Source organism: Pseudophryne corroboree, chromosome 10, assembly GCF_028390025.1.
Source record: "Pseudophryne corroboree isolate aPseCor3 chromosome 10, aPseCor3.hap2, whole genome shotgun sequence".
NCBI lineage: Eukaryota > Metazoa > Chordata > Amphibia > Anura > Myobatrachidae > Pseudophryne > Pseudophryne corroboree.
In genome coordinates this window covers 386,118,306-386,132,416 of record NC_086453.1, presented here as the reverse complement: position 1 = coordinate 386,132,416, position 14,111 = coordinate 386,118,306, and the positions used below count along the sequence as shown (strand labels likewise).

At 48.2% G+C, this 14,111-nt stretch overlaps 1 protein-coding gene across 1 annotated transcript in view; it reads right to left on the bottom strand.

The window, feature by feature from the left end:
* Positions 1-14,111, bottom strand: part of LOC134966836 (F-box only protein 2-like) — a 174,817-nt gene that overhangs the window by 5,214 nt on the left and 155,492 nt on the right. Inside the window, exons 3-5 of the mRNA XM_063943885.1 lie at positions 7,168-7,294; positions 6,832-6,927; positions 3,577-3,712 (exon numbers count right to left, since the gene is read on the bottom strand). Coding sequence (XP_063799955.1) covers positions 3,577-3,712; positions 6,832-6,927; positions 7,168-7,294 — 359 coding nt within the window. The remainder of the gene's footprint in view (positions 1-3,576; positions 3,713-6,831; positions 6,928-7,167; positions 7,295-14,111) is intronic.

Sequence of the window (14,111 nt, the reverse complement as noted above, 5' to 3'; positions counted from 1 at the left end):
GGGGGCAAGGTAGGCGGAATCAAATCCTTTTGGGGTATCCAATTGATCAATCCAACATGGCGGGATAAAGATATTGATGTCCCCTTAGCCAAAGCTGAGATGCGTTGGATCTATAAACTTGGCTCCCTAATTCCCAACGGCCTTAACTCCGACTTCGAACTTAAATGGTTTTTAGAATCCTGATCTCTGAACCCCTGTCTTATTTTAACACAATTTTAAATGTATGTATTTTTATTGCTTTTTATATGGATTGTATTTTATCTTGTTTTTTGGGATCCACGTCTCTTCTAAAATGATCATGACCTCATCGATGTATATATGGACCATTGAACACTCTCTTACTATACGGATCCATGCTGAAATTGAAAAACGCCGCTATGTGGAACGCAAACAGGAAGAACTAAGACGCCGGTGGAACGCAAACGTCACTTCCGGTGACGCACTTCCGTATAGGAAGCCGATGCGCGTCAGGATTATGATTGTCTGCAGGAGGGTGGGCAATTAAGAGGGTATTTAATGGTTCCTGGTGTGTTGAACCTTATGCTTCTGAGGAAGGTCCTTTGAGACCGAAAGCGCGCTCAAGCACAAGGTTCTGACGATCCGGAATCCCGTCCAAGACACAGTTTCAGCTGGCTCTGTTTGGACCCTGGTCTCCGGTATTGATGACCGATGGGTGATATATGCTTTTAATTATTCGTTTTATGTAAGTGTGTTTTTGTCAAAATAAAACTCCTGTATGGTTAAGCCGTATTGCACCATATATCTATCATTTCTGAGTTTCCAGTATATCTACGGAGTTTTGATGTCATACGCCATCTAGTGGAGGTTTCCCCATATTGCACTGAAGTCCCTGTGAGAACTAAGGACCAATGCCATCTGGTGGATGATATGCTATATTTACTCATATCTATGTGAGTTGAACAAATAAATACTCCTTTTATTTATTACCAAAATTGGTTGCACTATGTTTTGTATGTCTTAATTTTTCAGACATGTATCTTCTGTGAAATGAGTACACGACAACAATTGTAATCATTACTATCAAAGTAAGCTATTAAGGAGATCTGTTTCATTGGGTGAAATTAGTAGCGCCGGGTGTGGTCACTACATTGTGTGTTTGGTTCTTGTCTGGGGTCTTGGTGAAGGCTCATTTGTTACCACATAGGCTGCCACTATATACATTTTAGCACAGATCAAACTACACCATTCTGTTTGCATAGCAAATTTACTTGGCGCAGTCGCAGTGCGAACATTGCGCATGCGCACTAAGCGGAAAAACGCTGCGATGCGAAGAAAAATACTGAGCGAACAACTCGGAATGACCACCATGGTTTTGCCCATTTGCTAACAAATTTGCTGCTGCGATCAGGTCTGAATTACCCCCAATGTCATATGTGGCTAATTACTAACGAAGTGCCATTGTGTGAATAAGGAGATAGAAGCTGTGTTGCGTCACTGCGCTCGGAGTCTGTGTCACACAGATGACATATGAAGACACCAGGCAGTGATGTTCCGAGACTTCCGTCTTCCTATTCATCGCTTTGTGTGCGCAGTTTGGGGACCACAGCGACAGGATCTTAATCAGAGCGCAGCTCTAGGATTCCATTCATTTACCCAGAATAAATGCAGTGACCCCATAGGATGTGCGGGGCGAGGCCTGTAGGACCATGGCGGAATATCACCCTCTGAGATACATGGTGACAGTAGCGATGAGCTGAAGGGATCTTTGAGAAGAAGCGTGAGGAAGATACGTTGTCCAGGTCAGAGGTCACCACTTATTGTATGAATGTAATTACCCTTCTATAGGTGATATTCACAGCACATATAGTGATATAAAGCTGATGTCGCTGCTGTCGTGTCTATCCTTCAGCGTTTGTGTCAATTCATTGAAGTTCATACGCAACCAATTGTTTATATTATTATTATATTTCTAATATACACAGGGCTGATACAATAAAGTATCCCTACATAGGGGGTAATTCAGACCTGATCACTAGCAAACGATTTTTGCAGCGCTGCGATCAGATAGTCGCCGCCCATAGGGGAGTGTAATGTCGCTGTGTAAGTGTGCGGACGCATGTGTATCAGAGCTGTGCAAACAGATCTTGTGCAGTCTCTGCGCAGCCCAGGACTTACTCAGCCGCTGCGATCACATCAGCCTGTCCAGTGCCGGAATTGACGTCAGACACCCGTCCTGCAAACGCTTGGACACGGCTGCGTTTTTCCAGACATTCCCTGAAAATGGTCAGTTACCACCCACAAACGTCTTCTTCCTGTCAATCGCCTTGCGTTCGTCCGTGCGAATGGATTCTAAGCAAAAACACATCGCTGAGCGGCAATCCGCTTTGTACCATGCGACACGCCTGCGCATTGTGGTGCATGCACAGTTCAGATCGCAGCGCTGCAATAAATGCTAGCAAGTGATCAGGTCTGAATTACCCCCATAGAGCAGTCAGGAACAGACGCTAAGGCCCCTAATGTACAGAAAGTTGTAGAACGGGTACGTCAGAGGATGTGCTAGCTATTTACTGAGAAAAATATAAGTTACACATTTTGGTGCAGCTGATATACAAATCACGTGAATATCATTACTATTATTCTGTGTGTCCTCCATTGTGGTCAACAACAGCTCCCATTTGAAGAACAGCATTCTTTATAGCAGAAGGATCTCAGGAAGAATACCCAGAACATGACATCTAGGACCTTATTCAGTAAGGATTGCAAATTTTGTGATTCGCAGACCAGCTGATAATCAAACGATTGCGCTTGTGCAGCGTTCGCATTACGCACGTGCTAGCAAAAATAGCGACAGAAATTGCATACACATCATGATCACAATGCAGCTGCCGTTTGACTGACAGGAAGCCGGCGTTTCTGGGCGGAAACCTGCCATTTTCTAGTTGTGGCAGAAAAAACGCATGCGTGTCCAGGCGTCTTTAAGGAGGGCCTCTGACGTCAGCGATGACCACTTACAGCCTCTTGTGTCGCAAGAATTGTGGATGACCTTGCCTGCCGCAAATGGGAAAAATCTTCGATGTTCCGGTAATTGCGTATGGTTTTGCGATCAGACCGCATATTGTGATGCATTCGCAATTTCTGCAATGGCCGTTTTTTCTCTATTTCTGGCCGGCGACTATTTGATCGCAGCAACTGCTTTGTAGCAGACACTGCAATCCTTACTGAATATGGTCCCTAATGCGGTCAAATCTGACACTTTGGGGGACATTTACTAAGCAGTGATAAGAGCGGAGAAGTGAAGCAGTGGAGAAGTTGCTCCATCAACCAATCAGCAGCTCTGTATAATGTTATAGTATGCAAATTATAGATATTACTTCAGTGCTGATTGGTTGCCATGGGCAACTTCTCCAACGGCTCACTTCTCCGCTCTTATCACTGCTTAGTAAATGTCCCCCTTGGTTTTTAAAAAAAAAAGAAAGTGTCTTGGGGTGAGGTCTGGTGATAGAATTGGCCTTCATATACATAAGTAGTGGCTGATGTCCGGTTCTTCTGTATACTTTATATATCTCCGTCTCTTAGTCTAGGACTTACAGAGGGTGACGTCATGAAGACACTCACCTGGTTCCATGCGCTGTCACCGGCCTCTGGGATGGTAATGGTGTCGCTCTTGTGCTCAGTGATCAGGTCTCGGCTATCAGACAGAAGCTGCACATTCAGCTCATACAGACATCCCGCATCCGTCCGTGCGGCGTACCTGCAATTATCCCACGTCATTAACACAACGCTCTGACGCGGATCCCAACCACAGTAGATTACAGGGGGAGGGCTGGCAAGGTCACAATACCGCACATACAGCACAATGATGGGAAGGCGGGCAGAGGAAGAAAGCCACCACGTGCTGGAAACTAACATTTGAGAATGAGGCCCCAACCTTTTCCCTGTCCCAGCCTCGCCGCCCCCTCCCTTGTCTGCCCAGGGGAACAGAGAACATGGAAGTCACATTGTCCTAGGGGGAGATATATCAAGCCGTGGACAAGTCTCCCAGAGCAACCAATCAGCTTCTGTCATTTATCTAGTAGGGGCTGTAAAATGACAGAAGCCGATTGGTTGTTTTCTGTGACGTCTCCATTTTATCTACACAGACCTGGCAAAATCTGAGTACAGGACAAGATCCGCATTTCCACCGTATGTCCTCCGTCTCCCCTTACGGTAATCCTGCTGCAGCGTCTGTTCTGTTGCATGTAAGGGGGGCACTGTCTTTCATGCACACTGGCACGCGGCTGAGAATAGGCTAGCTCGGCGGTCCTCAAGCACCCTAACAGTCCAGGTTTTCAGGATATCCACGTTTAAGCACAGGTGAGTTAATTTGACCTGTATTCAGTCTGTTTAATTATATCATCTGTGCGCAAGCATCAGTATCCTTAAAACCCAGTGTGACAGAGGGCGGCATAAATCGGACACGGGTGTAGATCTGCAGGGCTGTGGCTGGATTGCAGGCACCTGTCAGTTGCTGGTAAATGGACACAAAGAACACAGCTCCTGAAGGTGGACAAGCTGCCCAGGGGATAGGTCAGGAGGTGGTTACTGTTAGGAGTCATGGACCTTCGGTCTACTGAAGAATTGTGTTTGCTGTATTTGAAGAAAAGAACTAACCTGTCCTGTGAATCCTGTAAGTGCCTGCATACTGCCTGCGGTGACAATAAAACTTATCTTGGCTTTTACTCCGGTCTATGGGGGTCATTCCGAGTTGATCGCTCGCTAGCTACTTTTAGCAGCCGTGCAAACGCATAGTTGCCTATAGGGGAGTGTATTTTCGCTTTGCAAGTGTGCGATCGCATGTGCAGCCGAGCGGTACAAAAACATTTTGTGCAGTTTCTAAGTAGCCCAGAACTTACTCAGCCGCTGCGATCACATCAGTCTTTTTGGTGCCGGAATTGACGTCAGAGACCCGGCCGGACACGCCACTCCCAGAAAACGGTCAGTTGACGCCCACAAACGCTTTCTTCCTGTTAATCTCCTTGCGTTCGGCTGTGTGAATGGATTCTTCGTTAAAACCATCGCTCAGCAATGATCCGCTTTGTACCCGTACGACGCGCGTGCGCATTGTGGTGCATACGCATGCGCAGTAGAAACCTGATCGGCAGTGAGCGATCAACTTGGAATGACCCCCCATGTCACACCAGACAGTAGCGAGCCTTGAGTACTGTGCGTGGGAAACTCTGTGGTAGCCAATGCTTTATCGCACTTACAGAGGGATGTGCTCCATTTGCTGTGTCAGACGCAGAAAACATGGCTGCACCTACCTGGGGCTTCTTTAGCGGATAGATTGTGTAATGTGTGAAATGATTGCGTTGGCGCTAATAGCTAATTAGTAGTATACCATAAAATATATGGGACATGAATGAGGCGGCGGCGGCGGGCTAGTGCGCTTACACGTCTGATGAAGGATCGCTAGAACCAAAACGCGTAGAACAGACTGCCGCGCCGCTGGACCTGGGACACTTTGCATACGTCAGCACTAGCCCACAGCAGCATCAGGCAATATATATATATATATATATATATCTGTATTCGGACATGAGCGTGTGACGCTAGCTGCTTCGTCAGATCACATACTATATAAATGCTGTGGCCAGTTTGAATTTGTGTCACGTGTCGCTGTCAGTTCTGCACATGTTACAGGTCTGGTCCATGTGCTGGAGGAAAGCGGAACTGATGCTGAGCAGTGATGAGAGTTAGTATCTGATTGGTCACTACTACAGGGGAAGAAGCGGCTGCAGCTGCGCTATGCAATCATTACTGTAAATTACAATATATAATATATAATAACAGGTTGTTAGCATATAATTGGCCAATGATATGGGCTTGTCCACCGTGTCGACGTCGCCTCTATCGAGCAAGTCCCTGACACTTTGGGGGTTCACGTTGGGGCGCAGGGCACCCCCAAATCAGTCCAGCCACGAACCTCCCCCAAGTCATCACACTAGTAGGAAATAATGAGGTGTAATAAAGTATAGGATAAGCAGAGGTAGTTACTGAGTGTAGACAGTGGCCCTCATTCCGAGTTGTTCGCTTGCAAGCTGCTTTTAGCAGATTTACTCACGCTAAGCCGCCGCCTACTGGGAGTGAATCTTAGCTTCTTAAAATTGCGAACGACGTATTCGCAATATTGCGATTACACCTCTCTTAGCAGTTTCTGAGTAGCTCCAGACTTACTTGGCATCTGCGATCAGTTCAGTGCTTGTCGTTCCTGGTTTGACGTCACAAACACACCCAGCGTTCGCCCAGACACTCCCCCGTTTCTCCAGCCACTCCCGCGTTTTTCCCAGAAACGGTAGCGTTTTTCCGCACACACCCATTAAACGGCCTGTTTCCGCCCAGAAACACCCATTTCCTGTCAATCACATTACGATCGCCTGAGCGATGAAAAAGCCGTGAGTAAAATTCCTAACTGCATAGCAAATTTACTTGGCTCAGTCGCAGTGCGGACATTGCGCATGCGCATTAAGCGGAAAATCGATGCGATGCGATAAAAAATACAGAGCGAACAACTCGGAATGAGGGCCAGTGTTTTATAATTAGATATAAAGTGGGTGAAATAATATACATGGATAAATAACACACATTGGAGGTAGTGATGCGTTGAGCAAGCCCATATCATTGGCCAATTATATGCTAACAACCTCCTTATTATATAGTGTAATATACAGTAATGATTGCATAGTGCATCTGCAGCCACTTCGTCCCCTGTAGTACCATAAACTCACTGCAGATAGCACCTCTCATTACAACCACTAGGGGGTGCAGTCTGGACCCATTTCCTCTGTACGGTCACCAGTGGTTACAGCGCTACGGTCACTGCATTCATCTTACCAGTCGCTGACCACAATGTTAGGCTGGTTGGTGTCCAATATCTCCTCTGTGTATCCTTCGCTGAGGAGGTCAATGACCTGAGATTTGCTGCACCACCTGCAATTGGAAGACACCTTATGAATGCAGTAATATCATGAAAAGCACATTGTGTGGCAAAAATCTCATTCTATACCAATAATCTCATTCTATATCAATAATCTCATTACCAATAATCTCATTCTATACCACGCTCGTTGCTGTAGTTATTCAGGACATTACACTTCTTACTGCAGGTTCTTAGTGTCTGCCGCTATAGCCGGTCAGTATGGAATATCACTGTGTATGTAATGTACTCACCCAAAGGACGATGCAAAGTATTTCTTCACCTCATCTGATGGAAACTCTGCTCCGTTATCTCCCGGAAGATCTTCCACCTTCCATCCATCTCCGCCATTCTCCACGTCCTCCCAAAACGCTAACTCCTCTATAATAAAACACAGCGTACGGTCTCTGTCATATTACATTGTCTTGATAACTGGTTATAAATAAAAACGAGATTTATGGTAAGAATTTACTGTTGTTAAATCTCTTTCTGCGAGGTACACTGGGCTCCACAGGGAATGACATTGGGGTGTAGAGTAGTATCTTTATCCGAGGCACCAACAGGCTCAAAGCTTTGACCTTCTTCTTCCCAAGATGCACAACGCCGCCTCCTCTATAACCCCGCCTCCCTGCACAGGAGCTCAGTTTTTAGTTAACCAGCCCAATGCAGTAGCAGGAAAAGAGACGACAACGATTATTAGCCACATACACCACATTCTCACCACAGGAGAAGGTATCAGCGACTAATGCCATACCAACCCAAAGAAGCTAAGTGCGTCAGGGTGGGCGCCTTGTGGAGCCCAGTGTACCTCGTAGAAAGAGATTTAACAAGGGTAAGTTCTTACCATAAAACTCGTTTTCTGCTGCGAGGTACACTGGGCTCCAAAAGGATTGGACAATGGGGATGTTCTAAAGCAGTTCCTCACGGGAGGGGACGCACTGTAGCGGGCACAAGAACCCGGCGTCCAAAGGAAGCATCCTGGGAGGCAGAATTATCAAAGGCATGGAACCTTATGAATGTGTTCACTGAGGACCACGTAGCCGCCTTGCACAATTGTTCAAGGGTTGCACCACGGCGGGCCGCCCAAGAAGGTCCAACAGACAGAGTAGAATGGTCCGTAATAGTAGCAGGAGCTGGACGGCCAGCCTGTACATAAGCATGTGCAATCACCATTCTACTCCATCTGGACATGGTCTGCTTGTGAGCAGGCCAGCCACGTTTGTGAAAACCAAACAGTACAAAGAGAGAATCCGACTTCCTGATGGAGGCAGTTCTCTTCACATAGATACGGAGAGCCCGTACTACATCCAAAGACCGCTCTTTGGAAGACAATTCAGGAAAGGCAAAGGCCGGAACCACAATCTCCTGGTTAAGGTGGAAAGAATACACCACCTTAGGTAGATACCCGGGACATGTTCTAAGAACCGCCCGGTCAAAGTGAAAAATCAGATATGGTGACTTACAGGACAAAGCACCCAAATCCGACACCTGTCTAGCAGAGGCAATAGCCAGCAGAAAGCCACTTAAGGTCTGCCGATTCAAGAGGCTCAAATGGAGACCCTTGGAATGCCTCCAGAACCACGACAAGTCCCAAGGAGCCACCGGCGGAACGTAAGGAGGTTGAATCCGCAACACACCCTGAGTAAATGTATGAACATCAGGTAAAGTTGCAATTTTTCTCTGGAACCAAACCGACAAGGCAGAAATATGAACCTTGATGGAGGCCAGACAAAGGCCCAAGTCCAGGCCCTGTTGTAGAAAACCAAAAGTTTGGCCGTACTAAACTTGTAAGCGTCATGATTGTTAGATGCGCACCAAGCAAAGTAAGAATTCCAGACCCTACGGTATATCCGAGCAGAAGCCGGTCCCGGGCCTTCAACATGGTTTGAATGACCGCCTCAGAAAATCCTTTGGCCCTTAAGAAGGAAGCTTCAGGAGCCACGCCGTCAAAGCCAACCGGGCTAAATCCTGATATACACAGGGGCCTTGAACGAGGAGATCTGGGTGCTGCGGAAGTAAGTCTGAGAACCAATGCCGTCTGGGCCACGCTGGAGCGATCAGAAGTAGGATTCCTTCTTCTTGCTTGAACTTTCTTATTACTCTGGGTAGGAGTGACACCGGAGGGAACACGTATGGCAGCCAAAAGTTCCATGGAATTGCCAGTGCATCCACGAACGCTGCTTGAGGATCCCTTGTCATTGCTCTGAAGACCGGAACCTTGTGATTGTGTCTAGATGCCATCAGGTCCACATTTGGAAGGCCCCACTTGTCCAGGAGGAGTTGAAACACATCTGGATGGAGGCTCCATTCTCTGGCATGTACGTCCTGATGACTGAGAAAGTCCGCTTCCCAGTTTAGGACCCCCAGAATGAACACTGCCGATATGGCTGGCAGATGGCGTTCCGCCAACTGAAGAATACTTCCCTCATTGCCATGTGGCTTCGAGTGCCGCCTTGATGACTGATGTACGCCACCGTGGTGGCGCTGTCCGACTGTACTTGAACAGGTCTGTTCTGTATTAAATGCTGGGCCAAGTTCAATGAGTTGAACACCGCCTGCAATTCCAGAATGTTTATCGGGAGGTGAGGCTCCTCCTTGATCCACCGACCCTGAAGGAAGTGTTGCTCCAACACCGCGCCCCAACCTCTCAGACTGGCATCCGTCGTCAGAAGAACCCAGTTGGAGATCCAGAAGGGACGACCCCTGCTCAATCGTTGGTCCTGAAGCCACCAGCTCAGTGACAGACGGACCTCCGGAGACAAGGAGATCATTTGAGACCTGATCCGGTGAGGCAGGCCATCCCACTTGGCAAGAATCAGCTTCTGCAGGGGGCGGGAATGGAATTGAGCGTACTCCACCATGTCGAAAGCCGACACCATGAGACCTAGCACTTGCATTGCCGAATGTATCGACACATGCGGACGAGATAGGAAGCATCGATCCTGTCCTGAAGCTTCAGGACTTTCTCCTGAGACAAGAACAACCGCTGGTTGTGAGTGTCCAACAACGCCCCCAGGTGCACCATGCTCTGAGCAGGGCCCAGGGAAGATTTCTTCCAGTTGATGAGCCATCCGTGGGCTTGTAGAAACCGGATAGTCAGATCCAGATGACGCAGGAGAATTTCTGGGGAATTTGCTAGGATCAACAAGTCGTCCAGGTATGGTAGGATCCTGACCCCTTGACAGCAGAGTACAGCCGTCATTACCGCCATGACCTTGGTGAAGACTTGCGGAGCCGTGGTCAATCAAAAAGGTAACGCCCAAAATTGGTAATGGAGGCTGCCAACCGTAAAACCTCAGGTACTGCTGATGTAACACTGCAATGGGAATATGCAGGTAAGCATCCTGTAAGCCCATTGAGACTATATATATTCCCCAGGTTCCAAGGCCAGAACAATAGAGCGAAGAGTTTCCATACGAAACTTGGAGACCCTCACAAATCTGTTCAAGGACTTGAGGTTGAGAATGGACCAGAAGGACCCATTCGGTTTCGGGGACTAGGAACAGTGCTGAATAGTACCCCTTGCCTCTCTGAGCCAGAGGCACCTGTACTACCATTCCTGTGCCCAGGAGGGACTGTACCACCGAATTAAGAGTTTTTGCCTTCACCTGATCCGAAGGGACATCTGTCAGGCAAAATCGATGAGGGGGACGATTCTTGAAGGATACGGCGTAACCTCGAGTGACGACTTCCCGTACCCAGGTATTGGAAGTGGTCTTCAACCATTCCTGGGTATACCCTAGAAGTCGGCCCCCCACCCTGGGATCCCCCAGAGGGAGGCCAGCCCCGTCCTGCGGCAGGCTTGTCAGTATTGGAAGCAGCCTGACAGGCAGCCCAGGCCCGTTTGGGTTTGGGCTTATTGGGTTTGGAAGTGCGAACCTGTTTCGGGTATACTTGACCTTTTGATTTCCCTGAAGGACGAAAGGATCGAAATGGAGTATTCTTAGCCTTCGGCACCGAAGGAGCAGCACTAGGCAGACATGCTGTTTTAGCAGAAGCTAAGTCCGCCACTATCTTGTTGAGGTCTTCTCCGAAATGAATGTCTCCCTTAAAAGGGAGTACCTCCAGGGTTTTCTTAGAGTCCAGATCCACAGACCAGGACTGTAACCAGAGAATCCGGCGAGCCAAAATGGGCGTAGAAGCCTTGGCCGCCAGAGTACTGGCATCAGAAGCCGCCTTGTCTAGCATGATCAGAAGCATTGGACGGCAACTCCGCCTTCAGCTCCTGAGCCCACGCTTCCACAGCTTCTGCAGCCCATGTTGCTGTAATGGTGGGCCTATGCGCAGCACCGGTTAGGGTGTAAATAACCTTTAAACAACCCACCACACGCTTATCCGTCGGCTCTTTCAGAGACGTGACGGTAGTAATAGGCAGAGCTGAGGATACCACCAGCCGCGCCACCTGCGAATCCACTGGCGGGGGTGTTTCACAATTTTTACTTAGCTCCGCAGCAAGGAGGTAGCGAGCCAGCATCTTCTTGTGAGGCGTGAATTATTTTCCTGGATTTCCCCAGGACTCCTGACGTATGTCAACTAAATGGTCAGAGTGAGGTCAAACTTGTTTAACCACCCTCTGACGTTTAAACCTGTCCAGTTTCTTAGGGGTAGCATCAGGCTCCGGGTCATCATCAACTTGAAGAATGAGTCTGATAGCCTCCAACAAGTCAGGAACATCGACCCGTGAAACGGCGTCCCCATCTGAAGCTGTCACGATCCGGGTATCTGGACGCCATTACTTGCCTTTTAGATGTCTCCTGAGGCTGGCTCAGCGTTCCAGGGCCGGATTTCATCTGTAATACTGATGTCCACATTCTGCATTCCTCTCCTGTCACTCCGAGACGCTGTCACAGCGGCACCATGTTTGCCTTCTGAATGACGTCTCCCGTCCTCCGCCGCCGTTCCTGCGTTCCAGTATGCAGGTTATCAGAGTGGCGCCTCATGCCAGCTGTCGTCCGCGTGGTTCCAGTGTGCAGTTGTCAGTCTGGCGTCTCCTGTCCCCTGCGGCCGGCGCCGCCATTGCTGCTGGGTTTTCACATGGATTTCCAAACCAACTTTCCCTCCAAGTACCAACATGGGCGCAGCCATGTTGGATTCTGTTACATGTCCAATCTCCACCAATCCGCTGCTCCACTGGAATCTGCATAATTGCCTAGCCAATCCCTTCCTTGCTGCAGGTATAAGTATCCTGTGCCTGAGCAAGGAAGGCGTCAGTGCTTTGGTTGTCAAACCTAGTTCCAGTCTGTCTCTCTCCTGTGGTTGTTTTCCAGGTTCCAGCTCCTGTCTCCAAGCTTCCACTAAAGAGACCCGCTCCAGTCTACCACTTGCGGTGCAGCCTGACTCTCCAGTCCTCTGTGACTCCTCCATTTCCAGCTACAGATTCACCTGCTTCCAGCACTCAGCTTCCAGCAGAGATCAGTTCTTCTTAAAGTGCCGGTACCACTTCTGCAGATTTCCATAAACCACCGGTACTATTATTTCATCGCTCTCAAGCTTCATATATCATTTGTATTTCATCGCTCTCAAGCTTCATATATCATTTGACTGGTTCCATCCAGTATCCACTCCGTGTCTACATCTGACTGGTTCCAACCAGTACCCACAGCAGCCACTTCATCTACAGCAGTCCAGCTTTCCATGGAACATCAGCTGGTATGAACCTGGGCTATCTCCATTGCTACAGTCGGGTCTGGTAAGGACTTTCCATCTAGAGGACAATAAGAACTGTACCCATACTACCAGAGCCCTGTGGCCATTGCCATCCTGTAGTACCCAGGAACTGTGTATAATACTGCTGATTTTACGTTTCTTTTTTATTACTGCTGTGTTGCATGGAGTTTGTCAAATAAACATCATTGACTTTTATCTTGGTTGTCGTGGTGACGCCTTCGGGCAATCTTCCTACGTGTAACTTACATGTCCAGGGGTCTGATACAACCTCCCAGGTTTCACTACATCTCAGCGCCTACAACTGAGGCTGCCTCCCGTCAGCTCAGGCCCTCAGTTGTACCAGAAGCATTGGGATCAGAATCTGTGGGGTCAGTATAAACGCCATCCTCATCAGACGAGGTATCTGGGATGTTGGTGGATTGTGAGGAAGTAGTTGCCCGCTTAGAGGACCCCTTGGTCTTAGGGGGCGAGGGTTAGACTTTTGAGCAGTCAGTGATTGGTTCAATTTCTGTAACTGATTGGACATTTGATCTGCCCATGGCGGGTTAACCGCTGGGACCATAAGCGGTTGTACCGGCACAAGAGATCCCATAGGGGGCGTTAGTCTAGTTACTAGCGTATTCAATAGCGTGGAGAAGGTAGCCCAAGGTGGGTCTTTTTGATCCCCCGTTGCTACAGTCCCACTGGGGGGTAAGGAACCCCCAGAACCTGAACCCTCAGCTGCTATGTTACCCTCAAATGTGTCTGCAGTGTCAACACCATGCAATGTGGGATCAGCCCCAGCTCCATTGCCCTTTGTAGCTGACATAATCAAAAGCTCAATGCAAGGCAACACAGTACAATATCAGATACTGACAAGAACCCCCTGTGCAGCATATCAGCACAAACAGGGAATTCCAGAGGTATATGGTGACTAAATATCACAGAGAAAAATACACATTGAGTATATCCTGTGAACAACCTATATTATGGTAAACTTGACGCACTTAGCCCCCTCAGGTTATAGAATATAAGGATAGCAATCTGGGTGAGATACATGAAATGGAGGTCACACAGCAGCTACATGCACACACACATAGTCACATGTACAATGCAGAAATTATGACATGCAATAAGACTGCACTGGACTAGCAATACAAAGTAGTACTAAGTATAGCTATACACTCAATAGATATAACAATGCACAGTAAAGACTGGATGTATATCACAGGGTACTTGTACTATATAACCCTGACTAAATGCACTATTTCTTAACTAACACTGTCAGCAGACATGTCGAATACTTAAGTGTCATGTAAATGCACAGCGCTGACAGGCAGGCAGCTTTACATAGGAGGATTTGCCCAAATAGTCCCACGATCAGCGCAGCTGTGTGTAATGGCGCCCAAACGCTGACAGGGAGTGAGGGAGAGATATGCAGCTCCAGGGCGGGAACATTTACTCTAAATGGCGCCCTGGGGCTGGGGAAGGGGCTACAGGTCAGAGCCTTATCCCCCTGCTGGACTTCACCACCGGGTACTGGGGGCTTATA